A 23,789-nucleotide genomic window follows, 5' to 3' on the forward strand; every position below is an offset into this window, starting at 1 on the left:
TTTTTTTTTTTTTTTTTTTTTGAGACGGAGTCCCTCTGTTGCCTAGGCTGGAGTGCACTGGCACGATCTTGGCTTACTGCAACCTCTGCTTTCCGGTTCTGGCAATTCTCCTGCCTCAGCCTCCCGAGTAGCTGGCACTACAGGCATGCACCATCATGCCCGGCTAATTTTTTTTTAAATTTTTAGTAGAGACAGGGTTTCACCATGTTGGCCAGGCTAGTCTCAAACTCCTGACCTCAGGTGATCCACCCACCTTGGCCTCTCGAAGTGTTGGGATTACAGCCATGAGCCACTGGGCCCAGCCCCTCCCTCCCTCCCTCCCTTTCTTTCTTTTTCTTTCATTTTCTTTCTTTATGTTTCAGAGACAGGGCTTTGCTATGTTGCCCAGGCTGGTCTTGAACGTGTGGCCTCAAACTATCCACCCGCCTCAGCCTTCCAAAGTGCTGGGAGTACAGGTGTGAGCCACCATGCCCAGCCAAACACACATTTCTTGGTGTCAGCCAGGGCCGGCTGTTGCCCTGCTCCCCCTCTAAGGCACACCTTCCAGCACAACAGTGCTTTTTTCTTAATTTACAGTGGCAGGGGTGGTGGGGGGGAGGGCATATATGTAATTTCCTCAATGGAGGCTTCTCCTACCCCATGTGCCTTGCTGTGACCTGTGACCTATAAGCCCTCCCAAAGGGAGAAGTGAGAAGCAGATCTTCATAGGACCCTCCAGCCTCACTCCCCTGCTGGACACACGGGTGGCAGGTGAGTGCCCACAGTCCCACTTCCAGCCAGCAGCCCTACTTCAAGCCCTTGGATCACCCAACTCCCAAGGTCCAGCCTGCGCACTCCCTAGGCTGCCAGTCACTTGCAGGGACCCCCATCACCACCTCCCAGGCTTCCGAGAGAATCCACGTGTCCAGCCTGTCCAGGCTTCCTGACCCTGTTCTCTCCCTCTAGTCCTTAGCTGATTGGACTGGAGATAGATGTCTGATCCAGGCTGAGTCCACTGGAACATTCAATAATTTGAAAAAGCTGGGAGTGGTGGCTCACATCTGTAATTCCAACACTCTGGGAGACTGAGGTGAGAGGATCGCTGGAGGCCAGGAGTTTGGGCAACATGGTGAGATCCTGTCTCTAGAAAAAAATACAAAAGTTAGCTGGGTGTGGTGGTACATGGCTGAGGTCTTAGCTACTCTGAGGACTGATGTGAGAGAATCGCTTGAGCCCAGGAGGTTGAGGCAGCAGTGAGCTGTGACTGCACCACTGCACTCCAGCCTGGGTGACAGAGCAAGACCCTGTCTTAAAAAAAAAAAAAGAATTTGAAAAAGGCCACAGACATGAGGTAGAACATCAGAGCTCAGTTAATAGAAGCAGAAATAATAACAATAACAATAAAGGCAGCTAAGGTTTATCCGGCACCTCTGGCAGGGCTCAGCGATCTCTGATGACCCTCTGAGATGGGTAATTGGCAGGTAGTCTTGAGAGGTGACAGCATGCTGGCAGTCCTCACAGCCCTCGCTCGCTCTGGGCGCCTCCTCTGCCTGGGCTCCCACTTTGGCAGCACTTGAGGAGCCCTTCAGCCCGCCGCTGCACTGTGGGAGCCCCTTTCTGGGCTGGCCAAGGCCGGAGCCGGCTCCCTCAGCTTGCGGGGAGGTGTGGAGGGAGAGGCGCGGGCGGGAACCGGGGCTGCGCGCGGTGCTTGCCGGCCAGCGCGAGTTCCGGGTGGGCGTGAGCTCAGCAGGCCCCGCCGGCTCTGGGCAGTGAGGGGCTTAGCACCTGGGCCAGCAGCTGCTGTGCTCAATTTCTCGCCGGGCCTTAGCTGCCTTCCCTCCGGGCAGGGCTCGGGACCTGCAGCCCGCCATGCCTGAGCCTCCCCCCTCCCTCTGTGGGCTCCTGTGCGGCCCGAGCCTCCCCGACGAGCGCCGCCCCCTGCTCCACGGCGCCCAGTCCCATCGACCACCCAAGGGCTGAGGAGTGCGGGCACAGGGCGCGGGACTGGCAGGCAGCTCAACCTGTGGCCCCGGTGTGGGATCCACTGGGTGAAGCCAGCTGGGCTCCTGAGTCTGGTGGGGATTTGGAGAACCTTTATGTCTAGCTAAGGGATTGTAAATACACCAGTCGGCACTCTGTATCTAGGCCAAGGTTTGTAAACACACCAATCAGCACCCTGTGTCTAGCTCAGGGTTTGTGAATGCACCAATGGACACTCTGTATCTAGCTACTCTGGTGGGAACTTGGAGAACCTTTGTGTCCACACTCTGCATCTAGCTAATCTGGTGGGGACGTGGAGAACCTTTGTGTCTAGCTCAGGGATTGTAAACGCACCAATCAGCGCCCTGTCAAAACAGACCGCTGGGCTCTCTGTAAAATGGACCAATCAGCAGGATGTGGGCGGGGCCAGATAAGAGAATAAAAGCAGGCTGCCTGAGCCAGCAGTGGCAATCCTCTGGGGTCTCCTTACATACTGTGGAAAATTTGTTCTTTTGCTCTTTGCAATAAATCTTGCTGCTGCTCACTCTTTGGGTCCACACTGCCTTTATGAGCTGTAACACTCACGGGGAAGGTCTGCAGCTTCACTCCTAAAGCCAGCGAGACCACCAACCCACCAGGAGGAGCGAACAACTCCAGACGCGCCGCCTTAAGAGCTGTAACACTCACCACGAAGGTTCGCAGCTTCACTCCTGAGCCGGGAAGACCACGAACCCCACCAGAAGGAAGAAACTCCGAACACATCCGAACATCAGAAGGAACAAACTCCGGACACGCCGCCTTTAAGAACTGTAACACTCACCGCGAGGGTCCACGGCTTCATTCTTGAAGTCAGTGAGACCAAGAACCCACCAATTCCGGACACAGTTTGAGGCAGAAACAGGCCAGAGAAGTGAAGCGTCTGCCTGAGGTTATGGGGGCATGCCTCCTGAAGCAGTCAGCTGTGGCTTCTTCCACTTTTGGTGGACGAGTCTTCACCCCAACCCCTGAGGCATCTGGATAGGGCCCAGGGCTGCTTCCTTTCTGGTCCCTAACAGCCAGCCCAGAGGATGTGGCTGAAGAGATGCAATCAGTAGCCTCAGTCTCACACTCTGCAGGGGGGAGAAGCGAGCACCAGCTGAAGGCCAGAAAAGCCATCCCCCAACTGTGCTGTGTTTGCTGCTACCAGAGCTGAGGGGTTTGATCCTAATAGCCCTCCGTAGAGGAGGAAACAAAGGCATAAAGAAGTAAACTGGCGTCCGGGTGTGGTGGCTTATGCCTGTAATTCCAGCACTTTGGGAGGCCGAGGAGGGGGGATCCCAGCACTTCGGGAGGCTGAGGCAGGAGAATTGCTCAAACCTGGGAGGAGGAGGTTTCAGTGAGCCAAGACAGTGCCATCGCACTCCAGTATAGGCAACAAGAGCAAAACTCCGTCTCAAAAACAAACAAGTAATCTGGGCCAGGTGCGGTGGCTCACACCTGTAATCCCAGCACTTTGGGAGGCCAAGGTGGGTGGATCACATGAGGTCAGGAGATCGAGACTAGCCTGGCCAACATGGTGAAACCCTGTCTCTGCTAAAAATGCAAAAATTAGCTGGGCGTGATGGCACATGCCTGTAATTCCAGCTACTCGGGAGGCTGAGGTAGGAGAATGCTTGAAATCAGGAGGTGGAGGTTGCAGTGAGCCGAGATCACACCATTGCACTCCAGCCTGGGCAACAAGAGTGAAATTCCATCTCAAAACAACAACAAAAACTACACCAGGTGTGGTGGCTCACACCTGTAATCCCAGCATTTTGGGAGGCTGAGGTGGGTGGATCACCTGAGGTCAGGAGTTCGAGACCAGCCTGACCAACACGGTGAAACCCTGTCTCTACTAAAAATACAGAATTAGCTGGGCATGGTGGCCCATGCCTGTAATCCCAGCTACTCAGGAGGCTGTGACAGGGGAATCGCTTGAACCTGAGAGGCGGTGGTTGCAGTGAGCTGAGATCGTGAGCGCAGTGAGCTGCACTCCAGCCTGGGTAACAGAGCGAGACTCCATTTCAAAAAAACCCAAAACAAAACAACAACAACCCCACCACACCTGCTTCTGACCCTGGCTCTGCCACTGACCAGCTGTGTGACCACAGACAGGGCCGGACCTGGTGAAGCTGTTTCCACATGTGTGATACAGGTGAGTGCTGCGCCAGGCTCACAGGAGTGTCTTGTACTCTGAAGTGATGGGTACAAAGGTCCTGGTAGCCGGGGCAGCTCGGTGAGATGGTGCTGTTCCTACTGTTATCCCTCCACCAAAGGACTCAGGCAGGAGGCTGGCATCACCCTGTCCCACAGGAGGGTCTCATCTCCTTGACCTTCCCAGCTTTACCCAGGCTCTGCCTCTGTGTCTTCTCTGGGCTACAGAAAGCCATGGAAATGGGGAGCTCATTCTCCCTCAGGCTTCTCCAGGAGCCCAGATTCACCCAAGTCAGAGCTTTTATGCAGTGGGAGATGGATTTGGGGTTCACATTTCAGGACCATTGCCCTCTAAGATCCTGAGTCCCAAATAGGACTTTGTGACCATGGGGCTTGAAGCCCAACTCCACCATTCCTTAGCTGGGTCACCCTGGGCAAGTCATTGCCCCTCTCTGGGTATTGATTCTGCCTTTATATAATGGGGCATTGAGACCGGGATTCTGGATTCTACTTTCCAATCATCTCTCCCTGAATTGCAAGCCAGTCCTACCTGCAAAGGGCTCATGACAGAGGCAGGGGTGGCAAGAAGGGCTGGGACTTGCCCAGCACCCAGCGGACGACTCAGCAGCAACAGCAAAACCAGGCCCCAGACTATGCTCTCCCCTTTCAAGCTGGGCTCCAAATTCTTAGTTGAGGCTGTGATGTCTCTGGATAGGAGCCGTAAGGCACAGTGTCCAGAGACCACCTTAGCAGCAGGCTGTGTCCTCTGAGCCCTTCCAGCCACCCTGAGACAACGACTGGAGCCCAGGCAGCCCAGATGGGATGTTCCTAAAGTGGGGATGAGAGAAAATGAATTTGCAGGCCCCACTGTTCCATGGCCCGCAGAGAGACGGACATGCAGGAGGCAACAGCCATTCCTTCTGCGAGGTGGCTTCTGGAGAGGACACGGAGCCTCAGGTTGGCAGGGGCCTCGGGGTCACTGAATCAGGTTTCCTGTTTCCACAGAGAAGGTTAGGGGAGAAATGTTCATCCCCTGGTCCCCAGGGGACATCTCATCCAGGCCTTCCAAGTTCAGAAGTGGAGTCCAGGTGACACAGATGCCAGGGCAGATTCAGGAAGGGTCCTGGCCTCATGGGAGCAATCAGTGTCCCAATATTGAGGCCACTAGCAGCCCACACATCTGCACGTTCACAGGGCCTAACCAAGCAGTCCTGGGGAGGGTCCCTCCAAAGAGAAGTGGGCACTGATCAGCCTGGCTGTGCCTGTGGGCAGGTCGCTTTGCCTCTTCCAAACCACATATGTGAACTGGGCATAGCACTGACCTCCTGGAGCTCTCAAGAGAATTAAACAGGACATCTGGGAAAGGGGGCCCTTCCCTCCTCTGCCACCCCAGTGACCCCAGGGAAGGTTTCTACCCACCCCAAACACTGCCCTCTGTACCTGAAACGTCATGATCAGAAGAGGGAGAGGTGTTTGCCGGAACCCACTTTGTGCCAGGCGCTCAACATGTGAACCCTTTCTTAAATTTTTTTTTTTTTTTTTTTTTGAGACCGAGTCTCACTCTGTCACCCAGGCTGGAGTGCAGTGGTGCCATCTCGGCTCACTGCAACCTCCGCCTCCCGGGTTCAAGCCTATATACCTCTTCTCTAAATCCTCTCAGGGTCCATAGAGTCCTTTCCTGGACACTAAGTCTCCTTTGAAGAACTCATTTGTTTCCTTATTTGGTCATCTTTCTATTATACAAGCTTTTTTTTTTTTTTTTCCTTTTTAGACAGAGTCCGCTCTGTCACCCAGGCTGGAGTGCAGTGGTACCATCTTGGCTAACTGCAACCTCCACCTCCTGGGTTCAAGTGATTCTCCCACCTCAGCCTCCTGAGTAGCTGGAATTACAGGAACCCACCACCACGCCCAGCTAATTTTTTTTTTTTTTTTTTTTTTTTTTTGAGACACAGTCTCGCTCTGTCGCCCAGGCTGGAGTGCAGTGGCACGATCTCGGCTCACTGCAAGCTCCGCCTCCCGGGCTCACGCCATTCTCCTGCCTCAGCCTCCCGAATAGCTGAGACTACAGGTGCCCACCACTGCACCCGGCTAATTTTTTGTATTTTTTAGTAGAGACGGGGTTTCACTGTGTTAGCCAGGATGGTCTCGATCTCCTGACCTCATGATCCACCCACCTCAGCCTCCCAAAGTGTTGGGATTACAGGCGTGAGCCACCGCACCCGGCTAATTTTTGTATTTTTAGTAGAGATGAGGTTTTACCATTTGGCCAGGCTGGTCTCGAACTCCTGACCTCAAGTCATCCTCCCATCTCGGCCTCCCAAAGTGCTGGGATTACAGGCATGCGCCACCAAGCCCAGCTTCTTTAAAAAATTTCGAAACAGGATCTCACTCTGTCACCCAGGCTTTGCAATCATGGTTCACTATAGCCTCAAACTCCTGGGGTCAAGAGATCCTCCTACTTCAGTCGCCGGAGTAGCTGGGACTATAGGCATGCGCCACAGTGCCTGGCTAATTTTTAAATTTTTTTGTAGAGACAGGGTCTTGCTATGTTGCCCAGGCTGGTCTTGAACGCCTAGGCTCCAGTGATCCTCCCTCCTCAGCCTCTCAAAGTGCTGGGATTACAAGTGTGAGCCACCGCACCCGGCCACAGGTGAACTGTTATTTAACCTTCAAAACAACACTGTGGGGTAGGTATTATTTCTCCCTTTTTACAAATGAGGAGCCTGAGACAGAGAGGAGTCCTTTCTTTCTCCTGCTGTCTGGGCCAGGGCACCTGGCATGGAGATCAGGAAGGTATTTGGGCTGGAGGAGACACAGGCCTGCACACCCTCCTCTAATGGGGATGGCCAGCTGTGGGCAGACACTGTGCTGGGCACAGGGCTCCAGGGATGAGCAAGACAGACCTAGTCCTGCCCCCTCAGAGTCATGGCCAGTGGGGACACAGACAGGAAACAGACTCCACTCCCAGTGGGTTCAGTTTGCAGGTACACAGGGAAGCTGCTGGTGTTGTGAGTGTACAACAGAGCAGGAGAGCGGGTACCGACCTGGTCTGGGGGCTGGGGGAAGGCCCAGGGTCTGAAGGATGTGTAGAAGGTGGCAAGGGCACGACCAGGGGGTAAGTGTTCCTGCCAGAAAGCAAGGACCAACCAAGCCCTGAGGGAGTGTAAGAGGCCCGGGGCCAGTTCGTGGAGACAAGAAGAGATTTCCAACTCGATTTGGGGAGTCACTGATGGTTTTAAGCAGGTAGTGGCAGGCTCAGATTCAGAGTGGAAACCCTTGCTGCCTGTCTGCAGCGCACTAGGACGGGGGGAGGCAGGAGACCATGGGCTCCAGGAGGAGCCTGGACGCCGGAGCAGGACAGTGGCCACGGGAAAGGGAGAACGTGGCTGGCCCCAGATGAAAAGAGCAGGGCCCCCAAGGCTCTGTGGGTGGGATGAGAGGGGGAGAGGAAGGGGCCAAGGCTGACCCCGTGCTTGGGTGGACAAAGGGCCCTTCACAGAGCTGGAGGCAGGGGATGATCGAGGGGCCCAGGGAGTCAGACTAGAAGCCGGGCTTATTGGAGGAAGAGCAGTGGGCCGGGAGGGGCAGGCGTGGGGTGGGATTGAGGGAGCCCAGGGGTGGGAGGGAGAGCTGGGAGGCGGAGGTGCGACGGCGGTGGGGTCAGTGTGCGGGGAGTGGACGAAGCGGAGGGTTGATGGGGGCGGGGGTCCCAAGCAAAGGAGCTGGAGGGAGGCCTCCGTGGAGCGGACCCAGACCTCAGGAGCCTCCAGTCGGACTGGGGAGGCAAGGAGGCCCTGGCTTCGATCTCGCACACGGCCTCGCAGGGATGAAGCCCGGGAGCCGAGGCTCGGCCTTCCCCACTGTGGTCCCTCTGGTCCGCCCGTGACCTCACCGACCCCCCGAGGGGGCTTTTAAGAGCTGGAAGAGGGGCTCCCGGGGGGCACTGATGCACCCCCACTCTCCTCCGCCGACCCAGAGGGCGGGAGCTCAGGTTCAAGGCCTGGCCTGGCCGTGCGGCTCCGGGACCCGGCTCCGCCCCGCGTCGGGGGGTGGCCCCGGCCCCTGGCCCGCCCCTTCCTCGGGTCCCCTCCCTGTCCGCGGCGCGCAGCCGGGTCTCATTAGCGCCCCTCCCCCCGACTGCGCGCCGGGGGTCTCCACGGCTGGGGGGAGGGGCGGGCCTTAATCAATCCTAGGCCGGAAATTCCTCCCGGGGGGCCCGGCCTGACCGCTGAGCCTGGAAATCGGTCGCTGCCTCCCCCGAACCCGCCCCCCGCATCATGGAAACTGGGCCGACCGCCGGCCGCCCTGGCTCCCCCGCTCTGCATTCCTGCCTCTAGGGGCGGGAGGGCGCGAAGGCCGGGCCGCCCCCTTCGGGCTCGCCGGCGGGGTCGCAGCTCTCAGCACCCTCCCCGTTATTGGGAACAAGCCCGCTTCCCCACTGGCGAAGGGGCGCCTGTTCTTAGGAGTACCCGGCGGCACCTCAGCACCCAGTCCGGTCCTTTCAGCTACAAGGCCCGCCCCTCCCCGGGCGCTGCTTTCGCTGAGGGCTTTGCGGAGTCGCCCGGGGCTGGCCCTTGGCGTCTGGCTCTTGCCTCTCGGCATCTTGCGAGGCTGAAGCCTTGGTGCCCATTGCACAGATGAAGTCCGCGAGGTTCAGCGACAGCAAGGGCTGCGGGACCGGGGCAGAGCAGGGACTCGGGCCGCCTCCTCCTGGAAGCTCCCCGGGCGCCTGGGATGAGGGGCTCTGGGAAGCGGGGAAGGACGTGCGGGTGTCGGGGCTCCTAGGTCCCGGGTCTCAGTTTCCCCATGTAGGAAGGGGTCGCCTTTGTGGGCCTTTGCGACCGATGTAAGCTGGGGGTGGGAGAGTGGGGATGGCAGGACTCGGGCCACGGGTGCCCGGAGTCACCAGGCGCGCACACGGCGCCTACCTGCGATCCTTTGACCTGAGCTGCCGCCTTTCAGCGGCGGTGGGGCCGGGCCGGACGGTCCCGGGGGCTGGAGGCGGGGCCGGGGCGGGGCTGGGGCCGGGCCGTGGAGACCCGGGCGGCTCTGGAGCCTCCGCGCGCGGACTGGGACCCGGACCCGCGCGGCGCTGCGGCGCCAGGTGAGCCGAGCTGGGGTCCAGGGGTCCGCACTCCACTTTTCCCAACTTTTCGTTTGGTCCCTCCCTCACTCCCTCGGTCAGGGCCCCTGGGGGCGGGAGCGCGGCCCTCCCGTTCCCCCAGGCGGGAGTGTGGACGCGGGCGGTGGCGGGACCCTGGAGTCCTGGGGACTCGGCCCCAGCATCTTCCGTCGGGCTGTGCGCTGTGTCCCCAAGTTTCCGCCTCCCTGGTGTCCCCAGCGTCGGCCCACTACCTCCACGGCTCGGGGTCTCTGAGCGTGTCCCCATGTCCCCACGTCCCCACTCTGCTTGTTTTCGCCTCCCTCGCGGCAGCGACGCGCGGGGCTCCGGGTGACCTTGCTGGAGCCGGGGCTGGGAGCGCCAGTTCTGGCTTGAAGCGATGATCGCTCCTCCTGTTGCGGGCTGGGGAAAGGGCTGCAAACTCAGGGACAAGGAGGGGATGGGCCTCGCTTCCTCCTGGACACTCCCGTGGCTGTCCTGAGAGGGGTCTAGGGCTGGGGCCCCGGAGCCCGGCGTCGGACCTGGCAGAGCCCCCGCCTAGTGCGGGGTCGGGCAGTCTCCCCGGCCTCCCTGGGCCGTAGTTGCAATCTGTGAAACCAGGCTTTGGACGCGGGAGAGTGGCGGCTCCCTGCTAGGCCCGGGCCTTGAGCGCTCCAGTCGGAGGCAGGGATGGGTGTCCTGCTTTGAGGTTTGGGGTGCGGATGGGGCGTGGGTCGGGGAGCAAGGCCGCCTCCCCGAGGTTTCGGCTGCGGGCTCCAGCGCGGTGGTTCTTTAGGAAGCGGACGCGAGCAGTGAGGACGACCCTGGACAGCTAGGCCCTGAGCCTCCTCTCCTGCGGCCTGGGGCGCCTGGGCGGGGGCCGCGTCTTCTCCCTCGCCCTCCCTTTCGTGGGGGCCACACCGCACGCAGCTCGGCTACTCCTGCTGGGCCCGGGATCCAGGCCACAGGCCGCAGGCAGGGCGCGGCCGGCAATCGGGAGGGCTTAAGCTGTGCGGCCCGGATCCCGAGGCGCAGGGGCGGTGCTGCTCTGACCGGGCCACGGGCCACGGAGGCCTCGGGCGGAGGAGGCGGGAAAGGAGGCCAGGCGGCGGGAAAGGGGGATGATTCATCCGGAGGAGCCCGAATTGGAAACGTCGCAACCTGGGAACAGCCTTGCCCGGGCCGACGGGGGAGCCAGGAGGGCATCCGTCCGGCGGGGCCCAGCGCCCGGCACCGGCACCCCCGCCTGCTGCCGTGGCCCCAGCACGACCGCTGGGGGAGGGAGAGGCCTCTCATGCGTGGACTTGATGGAAATCTTGGGCGAAGTCGGCGCCGCCTCTCCTCCTCTGCCTGGCTGGTCTTGATCCGAGCGGTCTTCCCGGTGTCTAGCTCAAGTCGCTCCTGCTGCAGCTTCGCTGCGGGCGGAGGAGGTCTGGAAGGAGGGGGCGGGCAGGGAGAGGCTGGAGCCGGTGACGCCCCCTCCTCCCGCGCTGCGGTATGTAAAGCACAGTAGGGGGGAGGTGGGGCCCGGCGAGCGACCCCTGCGGACCTGGGAGGCCCGAGCGCCCCCGCCCCATTTGCTACGGTGCAGCCACGTGCGGGGGTGGGGTCGAGCCCGGGAGGTACTTACCCTGGAGACGCGGCAGCTGGGGGCCGCACGTTTCCCGAGGCCCAAGACCCGTGGGCTTGCGGACCGGACGCAGGCGGCAGGAGATTCGCAGCCCGGGATGCGCCAGGGAACAGCCTGCGCCCCCCTCCCTCCTCTCCGCCCGCGGGCCGGGCCAACTCCGGCTTCTGCCGCGCGTCCCTGGCTCGGAGCTCCGCTGCGGAAAACCCGAGCGCGGGCGGCTCCCCGCCTCGCCGCCCGGGAAAATCCGGGGGTGGCCGCCAGGGATCTCCAAGCGGCCTGGGCTGGGCGGCCGGAGCTTCCCTCCCGGATTTGCGCCCCGAACCTGGCGCCCTGAAGCTAGAGGCCCGTCGGTCCAGTCCTTGCCTCCCATCTTCTCTCCGCAGAGCGCCCAGACGACGGCGAGATGACGGCCGGGAGCCCCGAAGAATGCGGGGAGGTGCGGAGGAGCCCCGAGGGCCGCGTCTCTCGCTTGGGCCGCCGCCTGGGCCGCCGCCGGCGCCCGCGCTCCCCGCCCGAGCCTCTGCGGGTGCGGGCGCGGCTGCGGCTGCGCTCGCCGTCGGGGGCGTTCGCGGCGCTGGGGGCGCTCGTGGTACTGGTGGGTATGGGCATTGCAGTGGCCGGCTACTGGCCGCACCGGGCCGGGGCCCCAGGGTCCCGGGCCGCCAATGCCAGCTCGCCCCAGATGAGCGAGCTGCGACGCGAGGGTCGCGGCGGGGGCCGGGCTCACGGCCCGCACGAGCGGCTGCGGCTCCTCGGGCCGGTGATCATGGGCGTCGGCCTGTTCGTGTTCATCTGCGCCAACACGCTGCTGTATGAGAACCGAGACTTGGAGACGCGACGGCTCCGCCAGGGGGTGCTGCGGGCCCAGGCGCTCCGGCCCCCCGACGGCCCGGGCTGGGACTGCGCCCTCCTTCCCAGCCCCGGCCCTAGGAGTCCCCGAGCCGTAGGCTGCGCAGAGCCAGAAATCTGGGACCCGTCCCCGCGTCGGGGTACTTCACCCGTCCCGTCAGTGCGGAGTCTGCGTTCAGAGCCCGCTAATCCTCGCTTGGGGTTACCTGCCTTGCTCAACAGCTACCCGCTGAAGGGCCCCGGGCTGCCCCCACCCTGGGGTCCACGGACGCAGACTGGCCATGTGATCATCACCGTGCAGCCGTCTGGCTCCTGCATTGAACATTCCAAGTCTCTGGATCTGGGCCTTGGGGAGCTCCTCCTTGGGGCCCCAGCAGCTCGGGACTGTGCTCACCGAAGCTGGCCACGGCTGGACCGCCTCAGTCTTGGGGGCTATGCCAAATTGGGAGGAGGAGGGGACTTGGGGGCCCGGGTCTGAAAGAGGGGAGACAGCCTGCTCTGAGGCTGCAGCATGGACCATGCTAATAGGACCAGAGGACCAGGAGTCCCAACGTCTAATAGATGTTTCAGTCACATCCCAGGCTGGGGATGGATGCTCTGACCACAGCAGCTGTGAAGGGCATCCTGACCTGCATGCGGGCAGAGAAATGCCAGCTGCACCAGGGCTCAGTGAGCTGGAGAGGGTGCGTTTCACTGTGGAGTGTGGAGGACTCGCCTCAGAAATTTCTTCAGCCTCTGTAAGTGGCCTTAGCCCTAACGGGGCTGGAGGTCCAGGCCAGGGTGACTGGGAGATGTACCCAGTGTCTTGGCAAACCCAAGAAAGTGGTGGGCAAGGGCCCCTAAGACTGGGAGGTAGGTTGGGATGTTACAGGCTGGGGCAGGCTCCCTCCAAGGCGGCACTGGTGATGGAGTGTGGGGCCTCTGGGAAGATGGACCATGGGATGAGACTCTCCACTGCCATCTGGGACGGGGACTGAGCCTTGAACTCCTACCACCTCAATCCCTTCCCTCAGCCATCTGGGGTATATCCCTCTAGAGCTACACTACTGCCAATGCCTTCATACTGAGTTCTGGGCCCCTCCGCAAATAAGTCTGAGAAGCCCCTTCTCTCCTTCCTTTATCGTGGCCTATGCTGCAGAATCTCACTGCAGCTGGCAAAAGGCATTGGCCAGCTCTCAGAAATCCCTTTACTCAACGTTGAAGCTGCATTTTGGTCAATGTGGGTAACTTACTTTAGAAAATGACTTGAGTTTAGGTCTCCCCCACCCATATTTAATTTTTCCCAAGTTGTTGGTAGAAGAGAAATTTAAAAGTGGATCAATCCTCACAGAGAGAGTTCTTTTTGTTGTTGTTTATTGAAAAAAATGCAATACAAGAAGCAAGACCAGATATCTAAACACTACAACCACTTCTACTACGAAAGGCCAAAACAGCAGACTTGATTATTGCCTGTGTAGTCTAAAGATTCTGCCAATCTGATTCTGCTGCCCGAGTTCCTATTTTTTCAAGAAATGTAAACAACTACTTGATATGATTCATAATTTTAAAAAAAATTACAAAGCTCCTTCATTTTTGTCACCAAAATAATACATTTGAGAGAGATTTGTAGAAACAACCAGCCTGGGGCTGAGATCCTGGGCAGAAATTTCCCGTGAGCATCAAAAGGCGTCAGTTAGGCCGCAGCTCTGGCTCCAGTTCCCGAGGTTTGTCTCCTCACCCCCAACTGCCAAGCATCGCCCCAACACACACTGATGGGCCCGGCGGTGGGGGGGGTGGGGTGGGGTGGGGACGGGGATGGGTCACGGGGCCCTGACGGGTCCCGCAGTTAGGCTCCCTGAGCCCTCGGCTTATAAATACAGGTCTTGCTTTGTGGGTGGGTGCCAGAGTCCTCATGTGGCTTGGAGGAAATCTTTATTTCTCAAATTAAAATAAAATTGCAGCGAGAGTTGTTACTGTGGTGTGTCTGAGTCACTCTAGGAAAACTGTTGCCAAGTTTCTGACCCTGGAAATGTAATTCTCTTCCCCCTCCTCACCATTTCTACCTGGACAGAGTCTGTTTTTCTTCACACAAACACACACAACTGCAGAAAGAAAAAAAAATCCAAACAATTGCCAAACCCCAAGAACTGTTGCCAGAGATGGCGGAAAGGGGAAGAGGCCTGGAAGGACACCCATCTTGCTGGGCTTGTCCAAATCTATGGCTTCTAAGAGCCTGAAAGGCATTAGAGCTCTTTTCATCCAATTTACAGACAATGAAGCCGAGAGAAGTGAGTTGGTGACAGAGCTGAGGGAAACGTTTAGGCCCCCGATGAACGGTCCTGTGCTGTGAAAGCTGCCACACTGTTCTAGATCACACGGAATATTCAGTGTGTTAGTTTTTAAAGGGACACTCAGTGCCCTCTGCCTTTTCCCCATCCTCTTCGTTCCACAGGTCTGGAAACCCTGGTAGCTCTTCCTACAGGCCATCTGGCCATCAGGCAGTGGGCATGCACTACATATTCGTTTGATGTAAGCTGCATTTCTTGTCACCACTCCTGGCAACACGACCAGGCTTGGGCACTACCCCAAAGCCCACCTTTCAGACCCTCTGCCCACAGCCTATAACTTTGTTCCTGAGATAGGACAAGCTCTTTCCCCTAAGCCTGTCCCACGTCCCACCTGGGCTCTTTCCCTCCCTCCTGTTGTTCATGTCTCACATGGGTACCAAAAGAAAAATGCACACACCCGAAATGAGTTCAAACCAGCTGAAACAAAACTCAGGCAGTGGAGACTTTGGACGGTGTTGGGAGAAGCAGCTTTAGACATTTCTCTTGCTCACTGCCCTTGAGCCCCAGTGACTGCTGCCCGATACCCACTGTCTATTTTAGGAAGTTCACTTCTAGCCTGGAACTGGGATTCTAAGGAGCCTTGAGGCCAATGTGTTTGTGGGAAGCAGTTGGAAGGTTAGAGAAGTTCTGTTAAATAAAAATGCCCCAAATCGGCCGGGCGTGGTGGCTCACACCTGTAATCCCAGCACTTTGGGAGGCCAAGGTGGGTGGATCACCTGAGGTCAGGAGTTCGAGACCAGCCTGGCTAACAAGGTGAAATCCCGTTTCTACTAAAAATACAAAAAATTTGCTGGGCGTGGTGGTGTGCGCCTGTCATCCCAGCTACTTGGGAGGCTGAGGCAAGAGAACTGCTTGAACCCAGGAGGCGGAGGTTGCAGTGAGCCGAGATCGCGCCACTGCACTCCAGCTTGGGCAACAAGAGCGAAACTCCGTCTCAAAAAAACAAAAAACTATGCCCCAAATCCTCACCAGGAATTAGGGCATCATCTTCACTTTCAAAAATCAAAATGAAAAAAAGGAAAACTAAGCCCCAAACCCACCACAAAATCAAGCCTTCAAAACCTGACAGACCTCAGCTGGTGAGTGGGAATGAGCAGGGCTGGGGCTTATACCCCTTGTCATGTGGTGTCTTGTGGGGAGAACGGCTCCTAAAAGTCAATTCCTTGCTCTAGAAGGGTGTCCTCAGGCAGGTTCCTGTTGAGAGAAGAAAGGTCAAAAAAGAAAAACCCTTCTCTGAGCCACATTCCTTGTCATTTGGGATGAAAGAAAGGCCCAGGATCAGACAGAAGTAACCCCATTCCCCTGTGTGAAGTGCACACTCTCAAAACTAGAAAACCTTCTTTTTAAAAACCTCATTAACTTTCCTTCCCCAAATCACCACTAAAAATGTTCCATTAGAGCTTTTGGCCCAAAGTGCCTATTTTTCTGTGAGATTTGGTCTCCTGAGATGGGAGCTAGGGGGAGCACTTAGCTGAGCCACTGCTTCTGATGAGGTAAAAGGGTAGCTGGAGAGGTGAAGGCCACGGGTATGTTCAAACATTCACAGTATCAGATATCTGAAGCAACTTCCATGTCTTTGACCCAAAGAAGCTCCAAAAAGAAAGCAGGAGGGAGAGGGGAAAAACAATACTACATTCTCAGCAGAGGGCTCTCTGCCTTACCAAAACCACCCGCAACAAAGGAACAGGGGCATCGTTCCGAGGTCTGTGGATCAGGGCTGGTGCTCTCCCTGGCATTCTGATACACTCACATCACTGGCTCTGAGAAAGGGCTGGTTCATGAAGTTTCTGCCGTCATCCAAAGGGGATAAGACTAGGGAGAGACGCGGAAGTCCCACTAAGCTGGCTTTGGCCTCCAACACAGCTGACAAGAGTCCTTGGAGGATTTCCTGAAGAATTCCGTGGACCCTGTCAGTGTCTGTTGGGGTTGGAAATAAATGGGCAGAGAGGCTAGGCTGAAGGGGTTACAAACCACCCAATTAAAAAAACCCCAAAACTCTTAAAACAGTCTATAGAGTGAAAAGTTGAACAATTCTGATATCCTAATATAGAAAAAGCTCTTCAAAAGGATCAATGAGATCTAGAAGAATCTCTTGGTATAAACTCCCAATAGAAAATGAAATTAATTTTCTGGTGATTTAGAATAATCTTGAAAGTCTGAAGTCTGACTATGGCAGGTTAGCTTCTTTATCATTTTGCTGGTTTCTCTTGGATGGGAGAAGGGCAGAGTTGGGGTAGGTTAGTTCCTAGAGAAAACAAAGAAGCAAAATTTAAAATCCTGCAAAGGAAAAAGCTTCCCAGTCCCATTGCCAAGTTCCTGTGGCCATCAGTGACAGTGGGGATGTGAGCAGGTTTACAGGGCCTGGTCCCACCTAGTGAGATTGGTGGCTTCTTCAAGTCTTTTTTAAATTACTTTTAGGCATGAATTTATCTGGATCCCTGGTTCCCAAAAAGCAGCTTCCCTGCTCCCCGCTCTCTACTCTGGTCTCAGAGCTTCAGCCATTCCCTCCCTGCTCTGCATGCCCACCCATCTCCAGACAGCCTGATCCTGCTCTTCTTGGTTTTTTCTCCTATGGCTCTCCCAGGTTCTGGCTCAAAGATACCTGTGACTGGCCAGGCGCGGTGGCTCATGCCTGTAATCCCAGCCCAGCACTTTGGGAGGCCAAGCCAGGTGGATCATTTGAGGTCAGGAGTTCGAGACTAACCTGGCCAACATGGTGAAACCCCGTCTCTACTAAAAATACAAAAATTAGCTGGGCATGGTGGCACATGCCTGTAGTCCCACCTTCTTGGGAGGCTAAGGCAGAAGAATTCCTTGAACCCGGGAGGCGGAGGTTGCAGTGAGCTAAGATCATGCCACTGCACTCAAGCCTGGGTGACAGAATGAGACTCCGTCTCAAAAAAAAAAAAAAAAAAAAGAGAGACCTGTGACAGCAGCAAGCAGAGCAGTAGAGAGAAGAGAGGGGGAAGGTGAAGTGGATCTCCAGCAGGATGCATGAAGACTCAGGGGGTAGCTGGGGGCTTATATCCAAGTTTGGGTCCCTCCTCTTACCCAATAATGCTGGCACTGCTACAGGCTGCTTTAGTTGGAGCCAAATACTTAATTTCCTATATCTCCCACATCAGCCTCTCGTCTGCCTTTATCAAGTCCCAGGGTGAACACCTCTTTGTGGGGATGGGCTCCCAGTGTGTCCGAGGGTCCCATCCAGAGCCCTCTCAGGCTGGGACTGTGGGCACCCTCAGCCCCAGCAGGAACGCCCAGTACCTGAGCTCACTCATCAGCAATCTCGGTCTCCTGGTGGACGACCACCTTGGTCACTGACATGTCTGGGTGCTGCTCCTTTGCCTCCTTGATGGCTTGTACAAGGACCTACAAAAGACAGAAACAAGGGCAATGAGGCAGAAAATAGCCTGATGGCGAAGGAAGGCAGGGGTCATCATTTCTCTGATGTTCTGACAAATCCAATACTCCTGTCTGCAGTACCAGGGCAGCTTTAGGCTAAGCCAAGCTGATAATTACCTTACCCACCCTATCCTGCATAGGGAGGCTTCTGGACTGATAACACAGGGACAGGGAAGGTTAGCGCTGTCTTCTAGGAACTGGAGAGGAACTTCGGGGGTCATAGCTGTATCTGTTATATGATCCTTTATTTTTTTTTTATTTTTTGTTGTTGTTGTTGAGATGGAGTCTCGCTCTGTCACCCAGGCTGGAGTGCAGTGGTGCAATCTCGGCTACTGCAACCTCCGCCTCCCAGGTTCAAGCAGTTCTCCTGCTTCAGCCTCCTGAGTAGCTGGGATTACGGGTGTGTACCACTACGCCCAGCTAATTTTTGTATTTTTTGTAGAGATGGGGTTTCACCATGTTGGCCAGGCTGGTCTCGAACTCCTGACCTCAAATGATCCACCTGGCTTGGCCTCCCAAAGTGCTGGGATGACAGGTGTGAGCCACCGCACCTGGCCTATATTATCTATTATACCTATCTATTATCTATCATTATACCTGGAGGGTCTGAGAGGATTCACTCAAGATGTGAATCTAAAGGACAAAACAACATCTGTGTTCAGCATGGGGTAAGTGGCAAGTTCAGGACGGGAGAGGAAAGTAAAGAAGTGTGCAAGAAAAAGGAAGAGATGTCCTTGGCCAAAGTAGAAGAAAGGAAGGAAGAGGAGAAGGGACTGTTATATGCCATGCACTAGCCTAAGCACATTACTTATTACTTAAACTCTATTAAGTTATAATTTATTAATAACTATATTGTTATTAATATAACTATTATTATTACTTTTTACTTAAACATTACAACTTAGTGCATTAAGGTAATGTAATTTTTTGCATTTTATAGGTGAGGAAACTGAATTTCAGTAAAGAGCTTACTGTTTCATAGCTAGTAGGTAGTGAAACAGGGACTTTTTTTTTTTTTTTTTTTTTAGACGGAGTCTCACTGCCCAGGCTGGAGTGCAGTGGTGTGATCTTGGCTCACTGAAACCTCTGCCTCCTGGGTTCAAGCGATTCTTGTGCCTCAGCCTCCCAAGTACCTGGGGTTACAGGTGTCCGTGACCACGTCTGGCTAATTTTTGTATTTTTAGTAGAGACAGTGTTTTGCCACCTTGGCCAGGCTGGTCTCGAACTCCTGACCTCAGGTGATCCACCTTGCTCGGCCTCCCAAAGTACTGGGATTATAGGCGTGAGCCAACGCACCCAGCCGTGCAATAGGGATTTTAACTCAAGTCGATCAGACTTTCCTCTTTACCACACTGTTGTTTAGTTTCTGAGGGGGTCCCTGTTTGAGGATCTGGAGGAGCTTTGATTACTTTAGAAAAGCTAAAGAGAGCAGAGGGAAAGTCAAAAGAGCAAAAACACCATCCTCTTTGGGCTGCAGTCTCTGAATTTGTAGGCTCCCCTATGGAAAAGGACTCAGCTAGAAATGACCAGCTGACTACTCACCTGGCTCTTAAGAACCATCTCTAGAAGGGGCAAGGGAAGAAAGAAAACCCTCTTCTGGTCTCCTGGCTCTATGAATGGCATTCTTAGAACTACCACCTCTGTGGGCCCCTGACCATCCTCCCTGATCCTGTTTGCCCAACCCATCAGCTCACACCTCAGGCCCAGCTCAAGTCTTCTCTTTGTGACTCTGCCTCCGCCCACCTCTCTATGAAAGCCTGCTGCTCCACACTGCTTCTCCTTAACAGTTCTTAAAGTGCCTCCCTCGCCAGCCAGAGTGTACCATAGCTTACCCCTTCCATGCACTCTCAGTAACTAGAAAACCTGAGGGACACTGGAGCATCTCTCTGAGCTACCAAGTGTGTTTGGCCCTTATGACCCTGGAAGAAACCTGTGATCATCCTTATTTTACAGATGGTAAAACTAGAGCTCAGATTGGTAATATAAGTTGCTCAAGGGCATACAACCAATTAGGTTGCAGAGTCAGGATTCAGCCCAAGTCTGTCTCACTCCAAACCTCAAACACCTTTCACCCCATTGCTTTTGCTGTCTAGTGCAGACTGAGCACGTAGCAGGGGCTCAGATCACACCAGACTGAGTGGGTGGGTGCAGGCTTCTAAAGCAGCGGGACCCACTGAGCTGGGCCAACAGGCTGCAAGATATTTAGGCTTTGCAGCCTTGTTTCTGGGACCCTGTGTCCACTATTCTCAGCTGTAACTCTCAACCCTGCCTCCAAGGGAACTGCCAGCACTGTAGCTCAGTTTTTCTTTTTTTAAAGGCACTCAGCATATCAGCATAAAAAGGCCACAGAATTATTGCTCCAGCAACCCAGTCAACGATTCCAGAAACATTTGCATGCAGTCTCTTCCACCCCCTCTTCTCTGCAGCTTTACTGTTCTAACCTCACCCAGCAGAGAACTGGGAACATTAATCCTGACCTTATTATTTGCTAATTGCTTGCAGCACACAATTAGCACCCAATTAACATAAAAATATAGAATTTTAGCACTCAGGCCCAGAAATTATCTAGATCAACCCACTCTCTTTTAGGAGAGGAGAAAAAAATCAGCGGAAAAGTGATTTGCCCAAGGTCACACAGCAAGTTAGAGATGTAGGGCAGAAAACAAGTTTCGAGTCTGCTGGTGTCTTATCCACCATACTATGCTCCCGGCTCGTGTCTTCTCAGCTGTTACAGCTCTCTAAGGGTAGGGGCATGCTTCCCTTTGTTTTGATGTTGTCTAGCATGGGTTCAGGTACCTTTACCTTCGGAATAACAATAGCTCCATTTAACTGAGCTCACCATGTGCCACCAGCTGTTCATCCAGTATTTCACCTGATTCTCACAACAACCCTGAGAGGGAGATACTATCATCTTCATCTTACAGATGCAAAATGGAGGCCCAGAGAGTTAACAGCTAGAATATATTAAGAACCAGCAATTGAATCAAGTCTTGGAATCCAAAGCTCATGTTCTTTCCATTACATTTCCTGGCTCCTCAATCTGTGGCCTCCATCCCACAGGCCTCTTACTTTGATTCTCTTTGTCTTTCTTCTCAATTAAGAGCTAGAGTGGCCAAAGAGGCTTTTTGCAGATGAAGATGGCAAACAAACTCCTGTATTCATCGGTCTTCCTGCCCAGGGACCCCTCCCAGGCCCAGATCTCTTCAACATTCCCACCTGATCATGGTCAATATCAGCATCTCCTGTGATCACAATTCTCTTTTCAATACGTGTCTCTGAAATCCCACCTTTTACAGTCTGGAACCAAAGAGAAGATGTCATATGAGATCAGCGATATAACAAGAATTAAAAAAAAAGAAAAAGAGGCCAGGTTTAGTGGTTCACACTTGTAATCTCAACACTTTGGGAGGCTGAGATAGGAGGAATGCTTGAGGCCAGGAGTTTCAGACCAGCCTGGGCAACATAATGAGACCTCGTCTCTATTAACAAACAAACAAACAAAAAAAGAAAAATAGCAAAGATTATTCCGAAAGCTCCACTCCAAATTTTAATCTACTGCTGGGTACTGCAAAGGACAGCTTTCTAACCTACTTGTCCAAAATCTCAACCAGACCTGCTACTTCTACTCCCTTGTAGAGCACACTTCTACTCCCTTGGATTATTAAAATCTTTGTTTTTTTTTTTTTGAGACAGAGTCTCGCTCTGTTGTCCAGGCTGGAGTGTAGTGGTGTGATCTCGGCTCACTGCAACCTCTGCCTCCTGGGTTCAAGCAATTCTCCTGCCTCAGCCTCCTGAGTAGCTGGGACTACAGGCATGCACCACCATGCCCAGCTAATTTTTGGATTTTTAGTAGAGATGGGGTTTCACTATGTTGGCCAGGCTGGTCTCAAACTCCTGACCTTGTGATCCACCCACCTCAGCCTCCCAAAGTGCTTGGATTACAGGCGTGAGCCACCACATCCAGCCTTGATTACTACAATCTTTTGTATTTATTTATTTATTTATTTATTTTTTGAGACGGAGTCTTGCTCTGTCGCCCAGGCTGGAGTACAGTGGTGCGATCTCGGCTCACTGCAAGCTCTGTCTACTGGGTTCACACCATTCTCCTGCCTCAGCCTCCCAAGTAGCTGGGACTACAGGCACCTGCCACCATGCCCGGCTAATTTTTTCTATTTTTAGTAGAGATGGGGTTTTTTTGTCAGCTAGGATGGTCTCGATCTCTTGACCTCGTAATCTGCCCGCCCCGGCCTCCCAAAGTGCTGGGATTACAGGTGTGAGCCACCGCGCCCAGCCTGGATTACTAAAATCTTTATTAAGCTAAACAGAAAGTCACAATTCTGTATTTACTTTCTCCTTTTTCTTTCTCCTGAATACCACAGAAATTTAGCAAGTAAACAAAATAGGACTTTCTGTGCTCTTCTCTCATACATTTCTGTTTTAAAGACCGGATACTGATGCTATACATTTTAATTGATCATTTTCTTTTTCTTTTTTTTTTTTTTGAGATGGAGTCTTGCTCTGTTGCTCAGGCTAGAGTGCAGTGGCATGATCTTAGCTCACTGCAACCTCCGCCTCTTGGGTTCAAGTGATTCTCCTGCCTAAGCCTCCCGAGTAGCTGGGACTATAGGCGTGTGCCACCATGCTCGGCTAATTTTTATTTTTTTAGTAGAGATGGGGTTTCGCCATGTTGGCCAGGCTGGTCTTGAACTCCTGATCTCAGGTGATCCGCCCGCCTTGGCCTCCCAAAGTGTTGGGATTACAGGCGTGAGCCACCATGATCATTTTCAAGAGGAAAAAAATCTGAAGGCTATGAACAAATACGTCACACAGCTTGAAACTGGGCTCTTGTATTTTAAAGCATTTTCATATTATTGATGTCAAAAGGTCCTCACATAATCTCCTGAGGGTGGGTAGATTTCTCTTTCTGGTAGATGAGGAAAACCAAGGTCTAGACACATTAAGTTAACTAGTTTCCAGTCATCTGTGTATTGATGAGAGAGCTTGGTCAAGAAGCTATATTTCTTACCTATTAAAAAAAGTATTTTCCTCTAGTGTTACAGCAAACATCGATTGCCTCTGATTTTCTGGGGGTAGTTCCAATTTTAGATATTTTCTCTCTCTTGCTTCCTATAAACTACATTCTAATAATTCCAATATTTAAGCATCCAAACAAGTTCTCATGGCCTTGTCCCTGGAATGCTGTAAAAATTCTTCCTCAGACCCAGAGTTCTGATTTTGGGCTTGGAAAATATGGTTGTATAAAAATACCAAAAATAATTTCCCTGAAGCTGACTTTTTGTTTTGTTTTGTTTTTACAGAGATAGGTTTTAGGGTCTTGCTCTGTCACTCAGGCTGGAGTGCAGTGGCATGATCACAGCTTACTGCAGCCTTGATGCCCTGGGCTCAAGTGATCCTCCCACCTCAGCCTCCCAAGTAGCTGGGACCACAGGCATGCGCCATTATGCCCAGCACATTTTTTCTTTTTTTTTGTATTTTTTTATACAGATGAGGTTTCACTATGTTGCCAAGGCTAATCTCAAACTCCTGGGCTAAAGGGATCCACCCGTCTCAGCCTCCCAAAGTACTGGGATTACAGGTGTGATTACACCACGCCTGGCCCCTTAAGTTAACTTTCTATTGAGATAGTCTGCTCGCTCGCCCAGGCTGGAGTGCAGTGGCGCAATCTCTGCTCACTGTAATCTCTGCTTCCTGGGTTCAAGCAATTCTCCTCCCTCAGCCTCCCGAATAGCTGGGACTACGGGTGTATGCCGCCACACCCGGCTAATTTATGTATTCTTAGTAGAGACGGGGTTTCACCATGTTGGTCAGGCTAGTCTCGTACTCCTGATCTCAGGTGATCCACCTGCCTTGGCCTCCCAAAGTGCTGGGATTACAGGTGTGGGCCACCATGCCTGGCCATGCTGACTTTTTAAACTTACTTCCACAGCCAGACAGGGGACTCACTGACCAGAGAGACAGATGTGTAAAGAGAACAACCACACCTACCTTTAGGAGACTACTAAGTAGGCAGGGATACTCTCAGGATATCTCCCTAGATTTATTGCTGGCGAAGGCAGCAGGGCCTTTCCATCCAGGACTCTTTGAATAATGTGGCTTACTAGGGATGGAGCTGAAAATATTTGCTTATGGACTAGGGTCCTTCTTGCAGAGAGGTGGCAGCAAGCTTAGCCTGCCCCTGGGTTCCATAAAGAGGTTCTAGCTGGTCTGTTACCTTGGTAATTTGAGTTGTGGTGGTGCTGCTTGGGGTCTCAGATGTGATAGTTTGAGCTGTCAGCAAGACTCCTGGGTCCAAGTCTCCATTGTTGTCGTCAGTCTGCAGAAGAAAGCA

At 54.3% G+C, this 23,789-nt stretch overlaps 3 protein-coding genes across 30 annotated transcripts in view; 1 reads left to right on the plus strand and 2 right to left on the minus strand.

The window, feature by feature from the left end:
• Window positions 1-2,506: 2,506 nt before the first annotated feature.
• LOC134730830 (histone-lysine N-methyltransferase 2D-like) lies at window positions 2,507-8,250 on the minus strand. The gene is made up of 3 exons (XM_063606419.1): window positions 8,158-8,250; window positions 4,682-8,039; window positions 2,507-3,068 (listed from the first exon to the last, which is right to left on the minus strand). The coding sequence occupies exons 1-2, from the start codon at window positions 8,248-8,250 to the stop codon at window positions 7,035-7,037; spliced, it is 1,098 nt and encodes a 365-aa protein (XP_063462489.1). The 3' UTR covers window positions 2,507-3,068; window positions 4,682-7,034.
• TMEM200B (transmembrane protein 200B) lies at window positions 8,037-13,656 on the plus strand. Of its 2 annotated transcripts, none has more exons than XM_034959628.3 (2): window positions 8,037-9,235; window positions 11,246-13,656. In XM_034959628.3, exon 2 carries the CDS (start codon window positions 11,266-11,268, stop codon window positions 12,187-12,189), a length of 924 nt encoding a protein of 307 aa, XP_034815519.1. In that variant the 5' UTR covers window positions 8,037-9,235; window positions 11,246-11,265; the 3' UTR covers window positions 12,190-13,656. The 2 variants fall into 2 exon arrangements, with proteins under 2 accessions (XP_034815519.1, XP_034815517.1); XM_034959626.3 differs by lacking the exon at window positions 8,037-9,235 and adding an exon at window positions 10,595-10,727.
• Window positions 13,048-23,789, minus strand: part of EPB41 (erythrocyte membrane protein band 4.1) — a 231,737-nt gene continuing 220,995 nt past the window's right edge. For 25 of the 27 annotated variants that reach the window (XM_063593500.1, XM_055095881.2, XM_034959588.3 and 22 more), the window contains 4 exons: window positions 23,673-23,774; window positions 20,657-20,737; window positions 17,303-17,407; window positions 13,048-16,283 (listed from right to left, as the gene is read on the minus strand). In XM_063593500.1, the coding sequence (XP_063449570.1) occupies window positions 17,309-17,407; window positions 20,657-20,737; window positions 23,673-23,774 (282 nt within the window). In that variant the 3' untranslated portion in view covers window positions 13,048-16,283; window positions 17,303-17,308. The remainder of the gene's footprint in view (window positions 16,284-17,302; window positions 17,408-20,656; window positions 20,738-23,672; window positions 23,775-23,789) is intronic. The other 2 variants (XM_034959589.3, XM_034959574.3) reach the window with 1 other exon arrangement.

Source organism: Pan paniscus, chromosome 1 (assembly GCF_029289425.2).
Source record: "Pan paniscus chromosome 1, NHGRI_mPanPan1-v2.0_pri, whole genome shotgun sequence".
NCBI classification, from domain to species: Eukaryota; Metazoa; Chordata; class Mammalia; order Primates; family Hominidae; genus Pan; species Pan paniscus.

Coding starts and splice junctions, on each gene's coding strand:
- LOC134730830 (XM_063606419.1), bottom strand. CDS start 8,250: ATGAGACCCGGCTGCGCGCCGCGGACAGGGAGGGGACCCGAGGAAGGG. Junction 8,040..8,157: donor CCGACGCGGGGCGGAGCCGG/GTCCCGGAGCCG, acceptor AGCTCTTAAAAG/CCCCCTCGGGGGGTCGGTGA.
- TMEM200B (XM_034959628.3), top strand. CDS start 11,266: ATGACGGCCGGGAGCCCCGAAGAATGCGGGGAGGTGCGGAGGAGCCCC.